The 15,846-nt window shown below is 39.6% G+C and overlaps 1 protein-coding gene across 1 annotated transcript in view; it reads left to right on the top strand.

Annotated features, from left to right (window-relative positions):
- The window catches only part of LOC125454007 (nmrA-like family domain-containing protein 1), a 66,307-nt gene extending 50,675 nt beyond the window's left edge, over positions 1-15,632 (top strand). The window contains exons 3-5 of the mRNA XM_048534248.2: positions 9,938-10,184; positions 11,836-12,026; positions 15,334-15,632. Coding sequence (XP_048390205.1) covers positions 9,938-10,184; positions 11,836-12,026; positions 15,334-15,513 — 618 coding nt within the window. The 3' untranslated portion in view covers positions 15,514-15,632. The remainder of the gene's footprint in view (positions 1-9,937; positions 10,185-11,835; positions 12,027-15,333) is intronic.
- The last annotated feature ends 214 nt before the right edge of the window (positions 15,633-15,846 follow it).

Here is a 15,846-nt window from a genome sequence, read left to right as displayed (position 1 = left end):
TTGTGCCTAAACAAACATTATCTCAGTGACCCTGGAGGGTCAGGGCATCAAAATATCTTCCCAGTTTTTCCTTCCACCTGTAACACCAACATTATTTTATCTGTCTGTGACTGTTTGATTTCAAGGGGGAGTTTTATGAAGGGGTTAGAGTTTTATCTAGTAGAGTCATAAGTCGCAGTTCACAGTTGCTTACTTTGTAGCTAGCATTTATTTCCTTATAATAAATGGAACTGCTTATTGAGTGCAGAAACCTAGTTCATGTTTTCTTTTCGCCTGAGTCTAAACAGTCAGGCAAATTGGGGAATCTTGTATGATTTGATCTTTTTGTGACAGCTTCAGAAATAACAGGGCCTAATTTCCAGCACACTACCAGTTAAAGTATGACAACCCTGCATAACATTAACGGCAAGGCAGCCTCTGTTACTACTGCCTGATAAACCAAACAGGTAGTCATACCTACCTGTACAATGTCCTCTTCACCTTTTTGCTCACAACCATACAGGGGACATTATGACTGTGGAATTGCCCTGGTATCCTTCCTGCAAGTAGTGACACTTTACAGAATTCTCAGAGCAGTGAATGCCATCATCCCTTTCTGGTCATCCATATTCTAAAATAAGCTAATGCTCATAGTGTTCCCTATCTAAGAAGAGCATGTTTCACAGCAACAATCAATAAAGATAGGGGCAGATTGAAAGTGATCTTTGAAGCTGATGCCAGGTGGCAAGGATGATATGATGGTATGAGGCTGAGATCTGACATAGAGTCATGAGGAAATCAACTAGTGTTACATGACGCAAAATGTGCATTTTTTGTTGTTTATTTGGTAAAGATTGGTGGGGGCAGATAGACAGGTAGGGAAGAGATTTTGGGTAAGAAGAGGTGAATTGAGAATGTGGGTGTAACAGCATTGGTGTGAGCGTAGCCTCTTCGTGTGAAGAAATAGGGGTGAGCAGAGTGTTGCAAGTGCCAAGTAATGGATGACTTTCAATGTTCTAGAAATGGCATCTGTTGACTTTTTTGGAAGAGGGAGTAGTTGCAGTATATGTGGGAATTGATGTCAATATGTATAGGTTGTTATAGTATATAATGAAAGTTGTCTTGATACAGGGAATTTGGAATTACATGATGAACTGCAATTGGTCTCAATGTCATAGAGTCATACAGCACAGAAACAGACTCTTCAGTCTAACTTGTCCATGCCAACCAAATTTCCAAACTGAACCTAGCCCCATTTGCCTACAATTGGCCCACATACCTCTAAACCTTTCCTATTCATTTACCTATCCAAATATCTTTTAAATGTTAGAATTGTGCCTGCATCTACCACTCACTAGGGCAGTTCATTCCTCATATGATCCACCCTCTATGTGAAAATGTTGTCCCTTGGGTCCTTTTTAAATCTAATTCCTTTCACCTTAAAAATATATCCCCTGATGTTGAACCCCCCACTGTAGGGAAAAGATCTTTACTCTCTATAACATCAACCTCTGTAAGGTCAACCTCCTGTTCTTCAGAGAAAAGAGTCCCAGCCTATCCAGCCTCTCTTGATAACTCAAACCCTCCATTCCCAGCAATATCCTGGTAAACATTTTCTGAACCCTCACCAATTTAACATGTTAATGCCCAGTTTAACATCCAGTTAACAATTTAGATGAAGGACTTGAATACAATATCTCCTCTTGCAAATGACACTAAGTTGGGTGGCAGTGTGCGCTGTGAGGAGGATGCTAAGAGGCTGCAGGGTGACTTAGACGGACTGGCTGAGTGGGCATTTACTTGGCAAATGCAGTACAATGTGGATAGATGTGAGATTATCCACTTGTTTTGAAAAACAGGAATGCAGATTATTATCTAAATGGTGGCAGTTTAGGAGAAGGTGTGATGCAGTGGGACCTGGGTATCATATTGGAACAGCCACTGAAGGTTGACATACAGGTGCAGCAGGCAGTGAGGAAAGCTAATGGCATGCTGGCCTTCATAGTGAGAGGGTTTAGGTATCGGAGGAATGATGTCTTGCTGCAGTTGTACAGGGCCTTGGTGAGGCCAAAGCTTGAGTATTGTGTGTGGTTTTAGCCTCCTCGTCTGAGGAAGGACATTCTTGCTGATGACGGAGTCCAGTGAAGGTTCAGCAGACTGATTCCTGGAATGCAAGACTGACATGTAAGGAAAGGGCTCGTATTTGCTGGAATTTAGAAGGGGGGGGATCTCATAGAAACATATAAAATCCTGATAGGACTGGACAAGCTAGATACGGGAAGTATGTTCAAGATGGGGGAAGTCACAGTCTAAAAGTAAGGGGTAAGACATTCAGGACTGAGATGAGGAAGAATTTCTTCACTCAGAGAGTTGTGAACTTATGGACTTCTCATGCACGGAAAGCTGTTGTGGCCAGTGCATTAGATATATTCAAGACAGAGCTGGATGTGGCCCTTGCAGCTAAAGGGATCAAGGGGTACGGAGAGAAAGTGGGAATGGGGTGCTGAGATTGCAGGATCAGCCGTGTTCGTATTGAGTGGTGGTGCGGGCTCGAAAGGCCAAATGGCCTACTCATGCACTTATTTTCTATGTCTGTTTTTATGTTAATAATATCCTTCTGATAACGGGGCGACCAGAACTGTAGAAAGTACTCCAAAAATATCTTCACCAGTACAACCTCAACACGATGTTCCAACTCCGGTCCTCAATGGTTTGAGCAATGAAGGCAAGTGTGTGAAGTGCCTTCTTTAACATCCTATCAACCTGTGGTGCAACTTTGAAAGAGCTATGTACCTGAACCCCTCGGTCTGTCTATGCAACAACACTACCCAGGGCCTGCCATTAACTGTATAACTCCTGCCCTTGTTTGTTTTACCAAAATGCAACACCTTCAACCACTCCTGAGCCATTGGCCTAGTTGATCAAGATCCCTTTGTAATCTTAGATAGCCTTCTTCACTGTCGATGATACCACCGATTTAGGGTCATCCATGAACTTCATATAAATGACACACAAAAATAGACCGAGAACACCACTGGCCACAGGCCTCCAGTCCGAAAAATAATCCTCCACCACGACCTTTCGTCTCCTATTGTCAAGCCAGTGTGTAGCATTTGAAGTTAAGATGACCCTTTTCTTTAACAGTATTAATGTTGGGAAGATGATGCAATGATGGGAGTTCAGTCATTACTCCTTCAAAACTGACAGCAATTTCCCAAATTTTCATCTGTACAGTTAAATACCATAATCCAGAAGTCGTTGACAGCTACTCTAAATTCCTGAAGGGGCACACATTTGACGTTCTCCTTCCCTCCAGCCCAGCCACGTCCCACTGATGCAGTCAACTAGATACACAGAATTTATGAGAATTTTTCCTTTTATGCTATTAGTTTGGCTGTGAAAACCCTTGAAAAAGTTACACCTTTTTTGAATGAGGTAAAAATGGGTTTTTAAGGTTGTATTATGTTAATAATTATAGCTGAATAATCTCTCTTTGAAAAATTAACTTTATGTTTGTAGAAAACATCCGTTTCACTGTCAGCTTCCCATTTTAAAACAGCACTCAAGAAACTGGAGATCATCCAGGAGAAAGCAGCCTGCTTGATCGGCACCATATCCATCATCTTAGAAATTGACCTACTTTAACTACCAATGCACAGTGGCAGTAGTGAGTACCACTTACAGGAAGTGCTGTAGTAGTAGCCCAGGCTCCCTTGACAACACCTTCCAAATCTGTGGCCCCTACCACCATTTAGAAGGGTGAGAACAGCAAATACATTGGACACCTCTACAGCTACCCTCGAAGTAACATTCAATCCTGGAAGTATGTCATTGTTCCTTCACAGTTATTGGGCCAAACTCTTGGAGGTTCCTTCCCAGTAACACTGTGGGCATACCTGTACCAGATGGACTGTAGTTTTTGGGGGCATTTACGGATGGGCTATAAATACTGGCCTTACCATCACTGTGCACATCCATGGAAGGATATAAGAAATCTCTTAGCACTATTTTAAGAAGATCAAAGGAGTTTTCAAGTATTCTCGTCCATATCTACACCTCAACTGCAGCAATAATACAGATTATCTGGTTATTTGTATTGCTGCTGGTTGGGCTTATTGTGTACAAGTTAGCTGACACCTTGCTGTATACAGTAACAGCAGTTAGAGTTTAAGATGTAATTAATTATGTGTTTTAGATAATCCTGTGGATGTGAAAGATACTAAAAAGAGGCAAATGTTTCCTTCTTAATCTAATTAAATAATCTTTTATCAGATATTTCATGTAGCATTTTAATTTAATGAAATTTTTAAAATTATGATGTACATTCAGGAGAGCTGACATCTATAGAAGCATTCTGGCATTAGTGTGATTCCTAGTGGCTTCTTCAACTTTGATGACAGTGCTGTAACATAATTAAACGGTGATAATTCTGCTAGGGTGAGGAAGAATGACACAGACTGTTGTTTGTCAAACGTCTTCAGAGCTAGCTGTTCTGCTACTGCAAGTGTGAGCAGATAGACACTAACTCCCACTTTACCGTTGCTTGGGGGGCTGGGACTCTTGCAATACAAATATGTATGTGGATACATCTCTAACATCTGGCAAAGATCATAGACAGGAAGTGAAATTCACAATGTAACTTCTAAACGAAAATAAATTCTGGCGCAAATTGCCACAAAATAGCCCCCCTGAGAAATGTCTGATTGTGCTCAGTAACACTCTATGGCAGCACTTTCTAAGAATGACATCTCAGCACACGGAGAATTGCAGTTGTGAAGGTATTGTATCTAGCTGGCAGAATGCACTGATCCCCTCACTCCTTTTGTCAACATGACACTTGAAAAACATAGCTTGTTAAAGAGATCAGTAGATCATTGAAGATGGGGAACAGAATGCAACCAGCTACTTGCCCTTGAGAAATTTATCTGTAGATTTTGCAACAAGATGGACATTTGTTTATCATGAGGTTATGTTCGGACTCTCTGATAAAGTAATATATCCAGTTGAATATACAGTAATACCATGCAGTAGCTTTGCATTGCTAAGAAATACAGCGAAGTATGTAAAAGCAGAAAAATAGGACATCGTTACATATATTTTGCATTTGTTTACTTTTTCAATGGACGTTCGTGTAACAGTATTCAATTTAATCTTGTTGGCTGTTAATATGCAAAATTGTTAAAGATACTCAAAAAAATAACAATAACAATGGCAGAAATATAAGACACTAATCATCAGCTTGAGCATTTCATCCAAGGAAACCCTCTTGCTTTCTATAAACTGTTTTTATCCAATCATATATCACAAATTACAACTTTGCCAATAATTATTATATATCTCAAGGAAGTAGTTTCCCTCTATTTCACATTCTTTATGCTGCAAAGTTGTCATATTTTACAATCTGAGCAGTTTAGTAATTCCACATTTGACCTAAGTAGAGGCACTGTGACATTATCACATTTGATGTTATTGAATTTTTTTGTCAGGTTTCTTCGTTTTATGAATGCTATATAATAATTGCCTGACTGACTCTCTCAATCTCTAATAAAAACAGAAAATGCTAGAGAAATTGATGTTCAGTAGGCAGAGGAATATTACTGCCACCTTATTTCAGGACCTAGGAAAAAATGAAAGTGAACTATTTGACTGCTGCACTAAATCGCACGAGTTGTACAATATGCAACTTGGGCATTTTAACCTGTATAGTCTTTCGAGTTAGTTTATATACTCATCGATAACCTATTGAAAATATTTTCAAACGGGCGACACTTTTTTTTTGTTTGTTGAGTATATTGAGTGTACTTTCCCACTGCTGAGGTTAAGCATGAAATCTTTCCAGATCCTGATTGACGTGGGCAATGGCAAGCAAGTCGATTAGGTGCAGTGAAATTGTAAAAATGAAGTTCTCAATGTCGAAAGGAGTGTAGGTCTGCCATATATTTGGAAGACATTGAGTAGTGCTTGACCTGGTTTTCCAGGTAGCCGCCAACTTGTCCATGGTCACAGCCGGACAAATGCATCCTGGAACTAGCATGTGATGTTTAGCATTGATGGATTCCTCCAGCCATCAAGTCAGTTTCCCAAATGCCTTTGACAAATCTGCCTGCATTTTCACATAGTTAATAATAACAGACACCCGGGCTACTTTAATGTCTGGGCTGAGCAGGTGTCTGGTCTTTGGGGATTGTCTGTCTGCCAGGGACTAGTTGTGTTTCTTCCTCACCAGTGCAGAGATGTGTTCACCAGAAGGAGCTGGTGAAATTCTGTTGGTGCTCCTGGAATTCAAGACAGGGAAATGAGTAGTGAAATAGTTCCAGTAGCTGTTAGTGTTGGTGCAGATGCAGGAAAGGTGGTGAGGCATCCCAGGGTGGCTCTTCTAACATTGCAGTTGTGAAGGGCTTTCCTGGCTTGTGGTGTTTGAACTGGTATTTAAATATAGTGCCCATGCTGGAAATGCCAGAATGTCCTGGCAGCATTGAACTCATTCAGTGCTAGTGAGCACACAGCTATAGGGCAATAATGGATGCATAAGAAGGTGAGCATGGAGAATCCTGTGAGGTAACCTGCAGAGGGACAATGGAGAAAAACCCTTCTCGAAAAGTAACTCTTGATTTTTGGTGAAATTCAGCTCTGAATCTTCTTTGTAATAATTTTAAGCCTATGACTGATGCACATGTAACTTACATCTGCTCATCTCAAACTGCTGCATGGGAATTCAATTGGTGCACCTCGCAGTTTTCATTTGAAAATCATTCAACTCTTGTGCCATTTTTATTCTACAAAATCAACAAACATCTCTTTTGTGCAATTTGTGAGCTTTAGCTGTTTTACATCTTTAATTCAAATTGTTTCAGTAGAGATTCAAAAAGCTATCATTCTTAAAAACGATTCATTTTAGCAATTAACGCATTTTTGATTTTTATAGAAAATGGATTTAGGGTCCCAACTAGTTTTTTGTTTGATGTAAAAGAACTTTGTATTTGTTCATGGAGATTTTAGCAAACATCATTGTGCCATGTGCCTCAACATGCTCAGCTACATCTCTTCGTTCCATTAACCAGAGGGGTGGCTCATGCATGTCAAACAAATTGATATAGGCCTCTTGTCATCCAAATCCGTTGGAGTAGTACAACATTTCATATTTAACCTAAGATGCCTTATTGTCGGAAGTTGAAGGTACAAAATAAGAAGAAAATTCAACCTGAGAGGAACAAAGAGACAGAATAGTGGCTAATAATTATATAAAAGGGGTGTATTTTATTGCATTTGTATCTGTTTCTCATCTATACATGTTTGTCCTGCAGTCATTCGTGCATGTGTTATAATGCTGACTTTTCACCAGCTTGCACTATCCTTCACTAAATTTAGAGATCCATTTCTCAATATAGAGTTACACATCCTAAGTTATAGGCTCTGGATCTACTTCTACCACGTGTAGGTAATGTAAGCTTAGTCGCAGGAAATTAGCATCCTCAGGGGTTTCAAGGGATCTGTTGCGTAGCATGTCTTCTTGTGAAATCAGTAAACGTCTGGAAGGTTTCATGTCCTGTCAAGAATTTGTTTAAAATTGCTGAAAGAGCTGCTCATTGTTCATTTCTTCAGCACATCAACTGGCCTCAAAAATCTGCCAGATCTTGACATTAATTGGTCAAAGTTTGTTCATGCTATTTTGCAGCTAATCTACCATTTTGTTTCCTGTGTTTGAATCATGAGTGATTTATGCCAATTTTGAGCCAAGTTATAACACCTAGTTGAAAGCAAAGTATTTTTCAAATAGCACCCACTGTGCATACTATCCTATCCAAAAGCTGTAATCTCAACGTTCTGATAGCATAATCAATACTCATTCGTCTCTGGCATGGCTCGTGACTATAACATTTCACATCAACATCATTACTGTTCCCTTGGGCTGTCTGCAATACTGGCCACTCAGCAAAATCCCCTCATTATCACAATTTTCAGTGTATACTGAATAATATACAAGGTGAATGTATGTTAGCAACAGGCAGAAGGACAGAAAGAAACTCTCTATCTAAATTTGTAAACTGGAGGCCAAATTGTAATTGTATGAATGGTAGTTGCCTAGAAACTTGTATTCTAGAAGTCGGAAACTGGAACTGCACAGCTGAGAAAAATAAACTGTCAGAACTTTGTTCCCTTAGTTTTAAATGTGTTATTACGGAAATATATTTGACTATAATCTATCAACAAAATTCTTCAGGCAATATCTATGGCTACATCACACTGTTGTATTGATGCAGGTTAATTTTCATCCTTGAACTACTGACAGTCTACAGCAGGTTTTGATGTGCTCACTTAGCTCTATGTGCTATTTGTAGCAGTAATACTTTTCTAAGTATGAATATTATGAAAATATCATGCAAAAGCATTCTCTTTCTGAGCTACCATATATTTTCTTGTGTTTTTTCTGCTTCTCACATTTGTTTCAGATATTACCACGCAATGCTGCTTAGAAGAAAAGGAAGGCATATAGCCTAATCTTGGGCCTATTACTGTTACGTATAGGAGCAGATATAGCCCATTAATTCTGTTCTGCCATTCAATAAGATCTTGGGTAATCTGATAACCCTCAAGTCTAATTTTCTGCTATTCCTTACTGACCAAAAATTTGTTCATCTCAGCCTTGAACATACTTAATGACCCAGCCTCTCCAGCACTCTGCAGTAAAGAATTTCACAGATTCATTACTCTCTGAGAGAAGAAATTTGTCCTCATCTCTGTCTTAAATGAGATATTATTCTGAGATATGCCCTCTGGTCCTACTGTCGCATAAGGGAAAACACCCTTCTGCAGATACCTTGTCCAATAAAGAACGCCAATAATACTATTCCAAAGTTACAACTTTATGCCTTTAAATAGCAGTTTTAATATAGTCAATACACAACAGCATCTTTACAATTGAGCGAAGGGAAAATAAGAGCCAAACTAGTTGTAGTTATGCATTTTGAAAATATTTTTAGAAGAGAAAGCCACAGGGACAAAGAGAGAATTCCAAAGGAATAGGAGCCAGACCACTTCTAGGAACTTTGCAATGAACTGTAATCTCTGATTATCTGTCTCACCCTCATTTTAAAATTCATGGAATATATTCTATTCAAAGAATACTGCACTTCTGAAATTGAGAACTCAGTACACAATAAATATAACTTATTACATACAGAGGTAGCTTCAGCAGACAAGTCATATTTTGTAGAAAAGGGATTTTGGGTGATTTTGTGAGCATACTTTAACATTAGAAGAATAGAATGCTGTTTCCAGAGATGACATTGGCACTGAAGGGGATTTCCTGTTGTTGACAGTCCTGCACTCTTAATTATTGGTTAAGTGTGCTTAGTGATCATGTGTTCACTGTTTTCTCCTGAGTGCTGTTTCTTTGTATTCTTCTGCCATTCCCTTTGTGTGAGATTAATGTCACAGCTTGTCCAGACGTGGCCTGCACTAGACTTGGATCTTTCCTGCACAACATGTTGTGATCAAGCTATTGAGAGTAATTTAAGAAGTCGCACAGCATTACTTTTAATCTTCTTCATATGAATAACTCTTCCTTGCAGATTCTTTCTGACCTTTTGCAAAGGCCTTCATTCATGCGTGAGGTCACTCCAGCAATTCCTCATATGAGGGGTCACAGTGCCACTGATGTTCTCCGTGTACTTGACCTTGGAAGACATTTCTAAACCTAGTCCTGACTTTGTTGGATAACCACATACACACACATCCTGATTGACAATGAGAAAAAAAAGGCAAATGTGGCAACAGTATTTAATTTTTGTCTCTCCGCCCCAAATTGAGTCAGCCCCATGATCAAGGCAGCTGAAATCAGATTACTTGGTACAGATCAGGAATCTCAGACCGACCTGAACCATTAAAAGAACTTTACCAGTGATTTTAATTTAAGAACTACAAACAGAGTAATGTTGACGTAATTTTTCTTTGTCAGGGTAAAAGAGTAGCTGATATTTCCAGCCAGTTCAAAGTGAAGCATATTGTGTTCAGTGGACTTGAGAATGTAAAGAAGCTGACTGATGGAAAGCTGGATGTGCCACATTTCGATGGGAAGGGAGAGATAGAAGAATACTTCCGAGAAATTGGTGCTCCCATGACAAGTGTGAGAATGCCTGGCTACTTTGAAAATTTTCTACGTGTGTTTAAACCTGTTAAGTCAGGCAAAGAATATTATGTTTTAGGTATGTTGTTGGAAAGCTTAACATGTTGCAACACTATACAGTTGGTATTACAAGTAAATACTCTCATTTCTCAGGAGATCAAAGAAAATTTGAAGTACTGTTAAAATTTTCTTTCCCTCAGTTTTCCCCTTCCTTTCCTAAAGCCACAAATTCTTTTTGAGGTTAGCTCCATGAAAGCCAACAGGTCCCCAGCACTTAAATGGTGTTCTTTATGTGCAAATCTAGTTAATTAATGTTGACAGCCTATTCAGTTCAAGAGGCCACTGTGGCCCAAGTCCTTTCGTTACCTGGCATCTTACCTACACTTATCTTCATTGCTCTTTAACCTCCTGAAGAAGTCAGGAGCTAGATATTGGTCAGGTTTTCTTTTTTCTGATTAATTTTTGAATCCTGATCGCTGTTCCAGTTGAAATCAGTAACTCAGTACAGACTGGGGATTTAACCACACACTCCTGATCTGCATATGCTCCTTGAGCCACGCAGTCTGAAGTTAGTGATTTGTCACTTTTAAATGTGAACTTTAAGTCAGAAATGTTCCTTAGTTTTTTTTATCATGCTGATGTATATTCCCAATGTTGATTTCAACCAATATTAATTCCATTCTTTTGATTAAGATATAAAATGTTGAGAATTTACATTTAAAAACTTCTGAGGTTATCAACATAAACCAGGAAAGATAATTAGGAAATTGACTTATTGAGAAACCATTAGAACAGACACCATTAGTGTGGCACGGTGGCTCAGTTGTTAGCACTGCAGCCTCACAGCACCAGGGACCCGGGTTCGATTCCCACCTCGGGCAACTGTCTGTGTGGAGTTTGCACATTCTCTCCGTGTCTGCGTGGGTTTCCTCCAGGTGCTCCAGTTTCCTCCCACACTTCAAAGATGTGCAGGTTAGGTGTCTCAGCCATGCTAAATTGCCCGTTGTGTTCGTGGTGTGTGGGTTGTAGGGGGATGGGTCTGGGTGGGATGCTTCAAGGGAGAGTGTGGACTTGTTGGGCCGAAGGGCCTGTTTCCACACTGTAGGGAATCTAATCAGTACTTCATTTCAGTAAGCCTCAAAATTCAGGTTTCAAACAAAATTTCATTGTAACTGATGGTACAAGAAAATAGTATAGTTAATTGAGTGAAATTCCTTACAAAAGAACCTTATTGGTTGGTTAGTTATATTTCCTGATTTGTTGAGCTGAATTTCTGCTGTTTAAAGAAAAAGTTGAAATTAAATCCTGACATATGAAAGTGAGAAGAGCAGTTGAGAATGAGACAAATAACAACAATCAGTTACAGACGTAGCGAAAATGCTGGAGAAATTGAGCAAGTCTGGCAGCATCTGCGGAGAGAGAATCAGAGTTAACGTTTCGAGTCTGATGTGACGTCTTCAGGGTTCTAAACAAGAGTCTGAAGAAATCATGCTAGTCTCAGTTTATTAACTCTGTTTCTCTGTTCACGTTGCTGCCGGACATGCTGAGTTTCTGCAGCATTCTGTGTGTCTGTTTCAGACTTTTGGCATCCACAGTATTTTGCCTTTAACAGTAATTTGTTAGCTTTTGTTAGATTTCATATTTCATTTTTGAATTTGTCTATTTTTAATTTCTGTTATCAGATCTTCTATTGTTATTTATCTAAGTGATTGAATAATCAATTCCAATAGATATTCCAATGGAAGGAGTTCCAATGGATGGCATGTCTGTGAACGACTTGGGTGGAGTTGTGCTGGCCGTCTTGAAAAGCCCTGAAAAGTATATTGGGAAAGAGATCGGCCTGAGCACTGACAAGCTTACGGTTGAGGAGTATGCTGCAATTATGTCGCGACACACTGGAAAATCAATTCAAGATTCTAAGGTTGGTTTAAAAAAGGATTTTGAAATTCAGTGTTCAATATCAAAAGGAACATCCACACCAGAGAGCTCAGTCTACAATTTAGTGGCCACATATGATTGCTGAGACTCAGCCAAATCACCTGTTTTTTGTACCTATGTTTGTTTTGCTGGTTTGTTCTAACTGAATGATTTTGGCTTAACTAGTGAATAAATTCTGAACCAGAACACCAAAGTCTTGGCTTACACACAGATTAAAAGATCATAGAATGACAGAATCCTTCAGCAAGGAGGAGATTATTCACTCAATTCGTACCTGTGTCAAATCTCAGAAAGAGTTATCTAACTGATCCCGGTTCCATATAACACTGTACATTCTTTTTAATCTTCTGTGTGGTTCTGAAGTTCAGGACGTGCATTTTGAGGCCCCTTAGCACCAAAGGATTCCACACTTCTTCAGACAAGCACCAGTGTTCAAGCTCAGAAGAACATGTTTGTTTAATTTATTTATTTTAAATTCTCTGGTGATACCTAATGTTGTCAGAAGTTGGGATTATATTTATTCTCAGGATGGGTTGATATGGCAAGGCCTCATTTATTGTTCATCATTTATTGAGAAGGTGGTGCTGGACCAACCCCTGGTGCTAGCCACTCAGGAAAACTAGGGTATTCACTCAATGACAGTCAAGGAATAGTGGTACATTATGTGTGACCTACAGGGGAGCTTGGAAGTATGCTGTTCCCATGGCAATGCTGCTTGTTCTACACGGTGATGAAAGTTATGGGGCTGAGCTGTTCTCCTTAATTAACCTCAATGAGTGACTGTAGTTCATCTTTTAGATTGTACATACTGCAGTCATAGTACTTGTGTTCAGTGATGAGACACTAATCGAATGAACTTGCTTAGTTTTGATTGGGGTCATATTTCTTGGTGTATCATTTTGACTGTCATTGTGTTACCTTGTGACACATATTGAGTAGGGGGATACAGTTACTTGAAATACTCAGAGGTTTACTGATAGCATAGAGCAGAACATGCGGTTATAAGTAACTATGTATGCAGCCTCCTGCTAGCACACCTCCAACTGGACTGCACATGGCAAATGGCTGCGTGGTTTGCATCCTGGTCTTTGGTTCATGAACTTATCATGCTCTTAAAGTAGCACATTATAGGGCAATAGTACAACAGCAATTTATTTAAGAAGTATTATATACCTGACCATGCAGCTGACTTGAATATTTAAAATGATTAGAGATTCAAAAGTGAATGACTTGTAGAAATTGCCCACTTTTTGCTCTCCTTTTGTAGCTCTGCTGTTAATATGTAGTGATGGCAGTGCCATGGAAACTAAAGGGAGATGGCTACAATTGCCTTTGTTTGGAAAGGTCATGCCCTGGCTGTTGCCTGGTGCTTCTCATCAATCCAACTCCATTGTATAGTAGGATGACATTATCTAGTAGGATGGCATGGGCTACCTCATTTTCTGAGAAATTCTAAACAGAGCTGATCAGTGTATAATGACCAGTGACTTGTGCTACTCTTGATATTTTAAGCAAAGGAAAATCTTACATTTAAGCAATTAAACGTGCATCGCTGAAGAGTACCTGTCATGATATCCTGGGACTGTAGTGACTGGTCTTCAACATCAGAGTGATCTTTCTTACTGATAGCTGTGATCACTGGAAAATGTACACTTTTATCTCCATTTACGCTAATTTTACTGGAGCAGTTTGATGCCATACATAATTGAATATCAACAACTACTTTTGTGTGTCCTTTGGGATTCCATGTTTGCTTCCACGCACAGTTCAAGGGCTGTCATAAAATTCTGCTGGAACCCAATGATAATATAGTGGTATGGTAAATGGACTAATAATCTAGAGACCTAGCGTAATGCTCTAAGGACAATGGGTTCAATGCTTACGTTGGCGGCTGGCTGAATTTAAGCTCATCAGTTAAATAGCGCTGACTGAAATTCTTATCAATTGTCATAAAAACCCATCTGGATCATTAATGATTTTCACACAGGGATAAGGACATGCTGTTATGTTTATCCCTCCTACTCCAGAGAATTATATGCTGCTGCCAATAGTTATGTGCCAGTTTGACCTCAAGGAAGAGGAAAGTATGTCAGTAAAGCGTGGGTCGACTTGTATGAATGATGTGGTTGAGTAGTTGGCAATATGTGGAAGCTGTAGGATGTGGCTGTGAGTTGTGGAATGGTGCTAAGTGAGTGTAGATGAGATGAAGCTATGTATTTGTCATTGAAAGAGATTGTTGAATGTTAAGTGTTGGAGATACGGTGTACTGAGCAGGGTTTGAGGCTTTAGTGGCCGAATTGGTGGGTTATGGTATCTGTAAATATGTTTACTTGATCGTTCCTTTGAAGCATTCTTCTAGCATTGCCTCCAGAGCCTTGTATTGTTTTCCGAAACTGTTTGGTCTCACTGCCTTTGTGATGTTTACCTGGAGGGCTTTTTGGCTTCCTGTGATTAGGTGACATCTCCACTCTCTGTACAAAGCCTCCAAGAAGGTCTCACTGCTCAATCTCTGCCTTGTAGTGACACCCTTGAGTCTTTCCCAGGTCAGAATCAGTTATCAGACATCTTTTCATACATGCTGAAGCCAGAATGCTTTGAGAGGTGTAAGTTACCTTTCAGTAAGTAGTGGAGGTTAAGCTTTTAGTCTTGCTAGTGTCTGACTGTTTTGATCCCCGTGTTCAAGCGTGCAGACGTTGAACGATGTGTTTAGCGCTGACCACACACTACCATCATTTAAACTAGCTGCGAGCACAAAGTTTGCTACTGTTTTTTGGAACCTGTCCAATTTCACAGTCTTTATCTGTACAACCTGAGCCCCTTAAAAGCAATGGTAAATTGTGTAATTTGATCCACACTCACATAAGTAGCCTATTTCAGATAGCTGTTATTTCTCTAGATTACACAACAGACCCGATTGTGTCCAGTGCTTGATGCAGTCTTCCATCGGAAACAATGCTGGATTTTATCAATAGATCTGGTATATAACTTGAATGCATGTTTACCACGAAGTTCAAAGAGCTGCTTTATATTCACCTCCTGAATCATGTAACATTCAAGCACTGATGATTTCTCTAAGAGAATTTTTGACAAGAATATAACCATTGTCTAAAAGCACAGTCTTGATTTAAGTGCAACATTTTTCCTTTTGGTGAACTGGTTTTGATCTTAGGAATGCTGAAATCCAGAATTGTGTGGTATGAATTTAACATCAGTCATAAGTATTGCACAGCTTTTCTTGCACTGGTTATATGTGTAAATTTTACAGAAATAACACATTCCTATTATTTCAGGTATCAATCAAGGAATATGAGGAGCGAAATTTTCCAGGAGCCGAAGAGCTTGCCAATATGTTCCGGTTTTATATGAAACAACCTCATCGCAACAAGGATCTGACATTAATGTTAAATCCCAAGGCACAGTGCTTTGAGGAATGGATGTCAAAAAACAAGAATACTTTTGTTAATGACTGAATGCCAAATTTGGCTAAATATACTCTCAATAAACATCTGACAGAGAATTCAAACTAGTATTGGACAAGCGTTATTCCCTTGGATGGCACGGTGGCTCAGTGGTTAGCACTGCTGCCTCGTAGCACCAGGGACCCAGGTTCGATTCCAGCCTTGGGCGACTGTCTGTGAGGAGTTTGCATATTCTCCCCGTGTCTGTGTGGGTTTCCTCTGGGTGCTCCAGTTTCCTTCCACAGTCCAAAGATGTGCAGGTCAGGTGGATTGGCCATGTGAAATTGCCCATGGTGTTCAGGGAGGTGTAGATTAGGTGAGTTGTAGAGGTATAGGTCTGGGTGG

Source organism: Stegostoma tigrinum, chromosome 7 (genome assembly GCF_030684315.1).
Source record: "Stegostoma tigrinum isolate sSteTig4 chromosome 7, sSteTig4.hap1, whole genome shotgun sequence".
Lineage (NCBI taxonomy): Eukaryota > Metazoa > Chordata > Chondrichthyes > Orectolobiformes > Stegostomatidae > Stegostoma > Stegostoma tigrinum.
The sequence above is the reverse complement of the archived record's forward strand: the minus strand, read 5'-3'. Positions and strand labels throughout refer to the sequence as shown.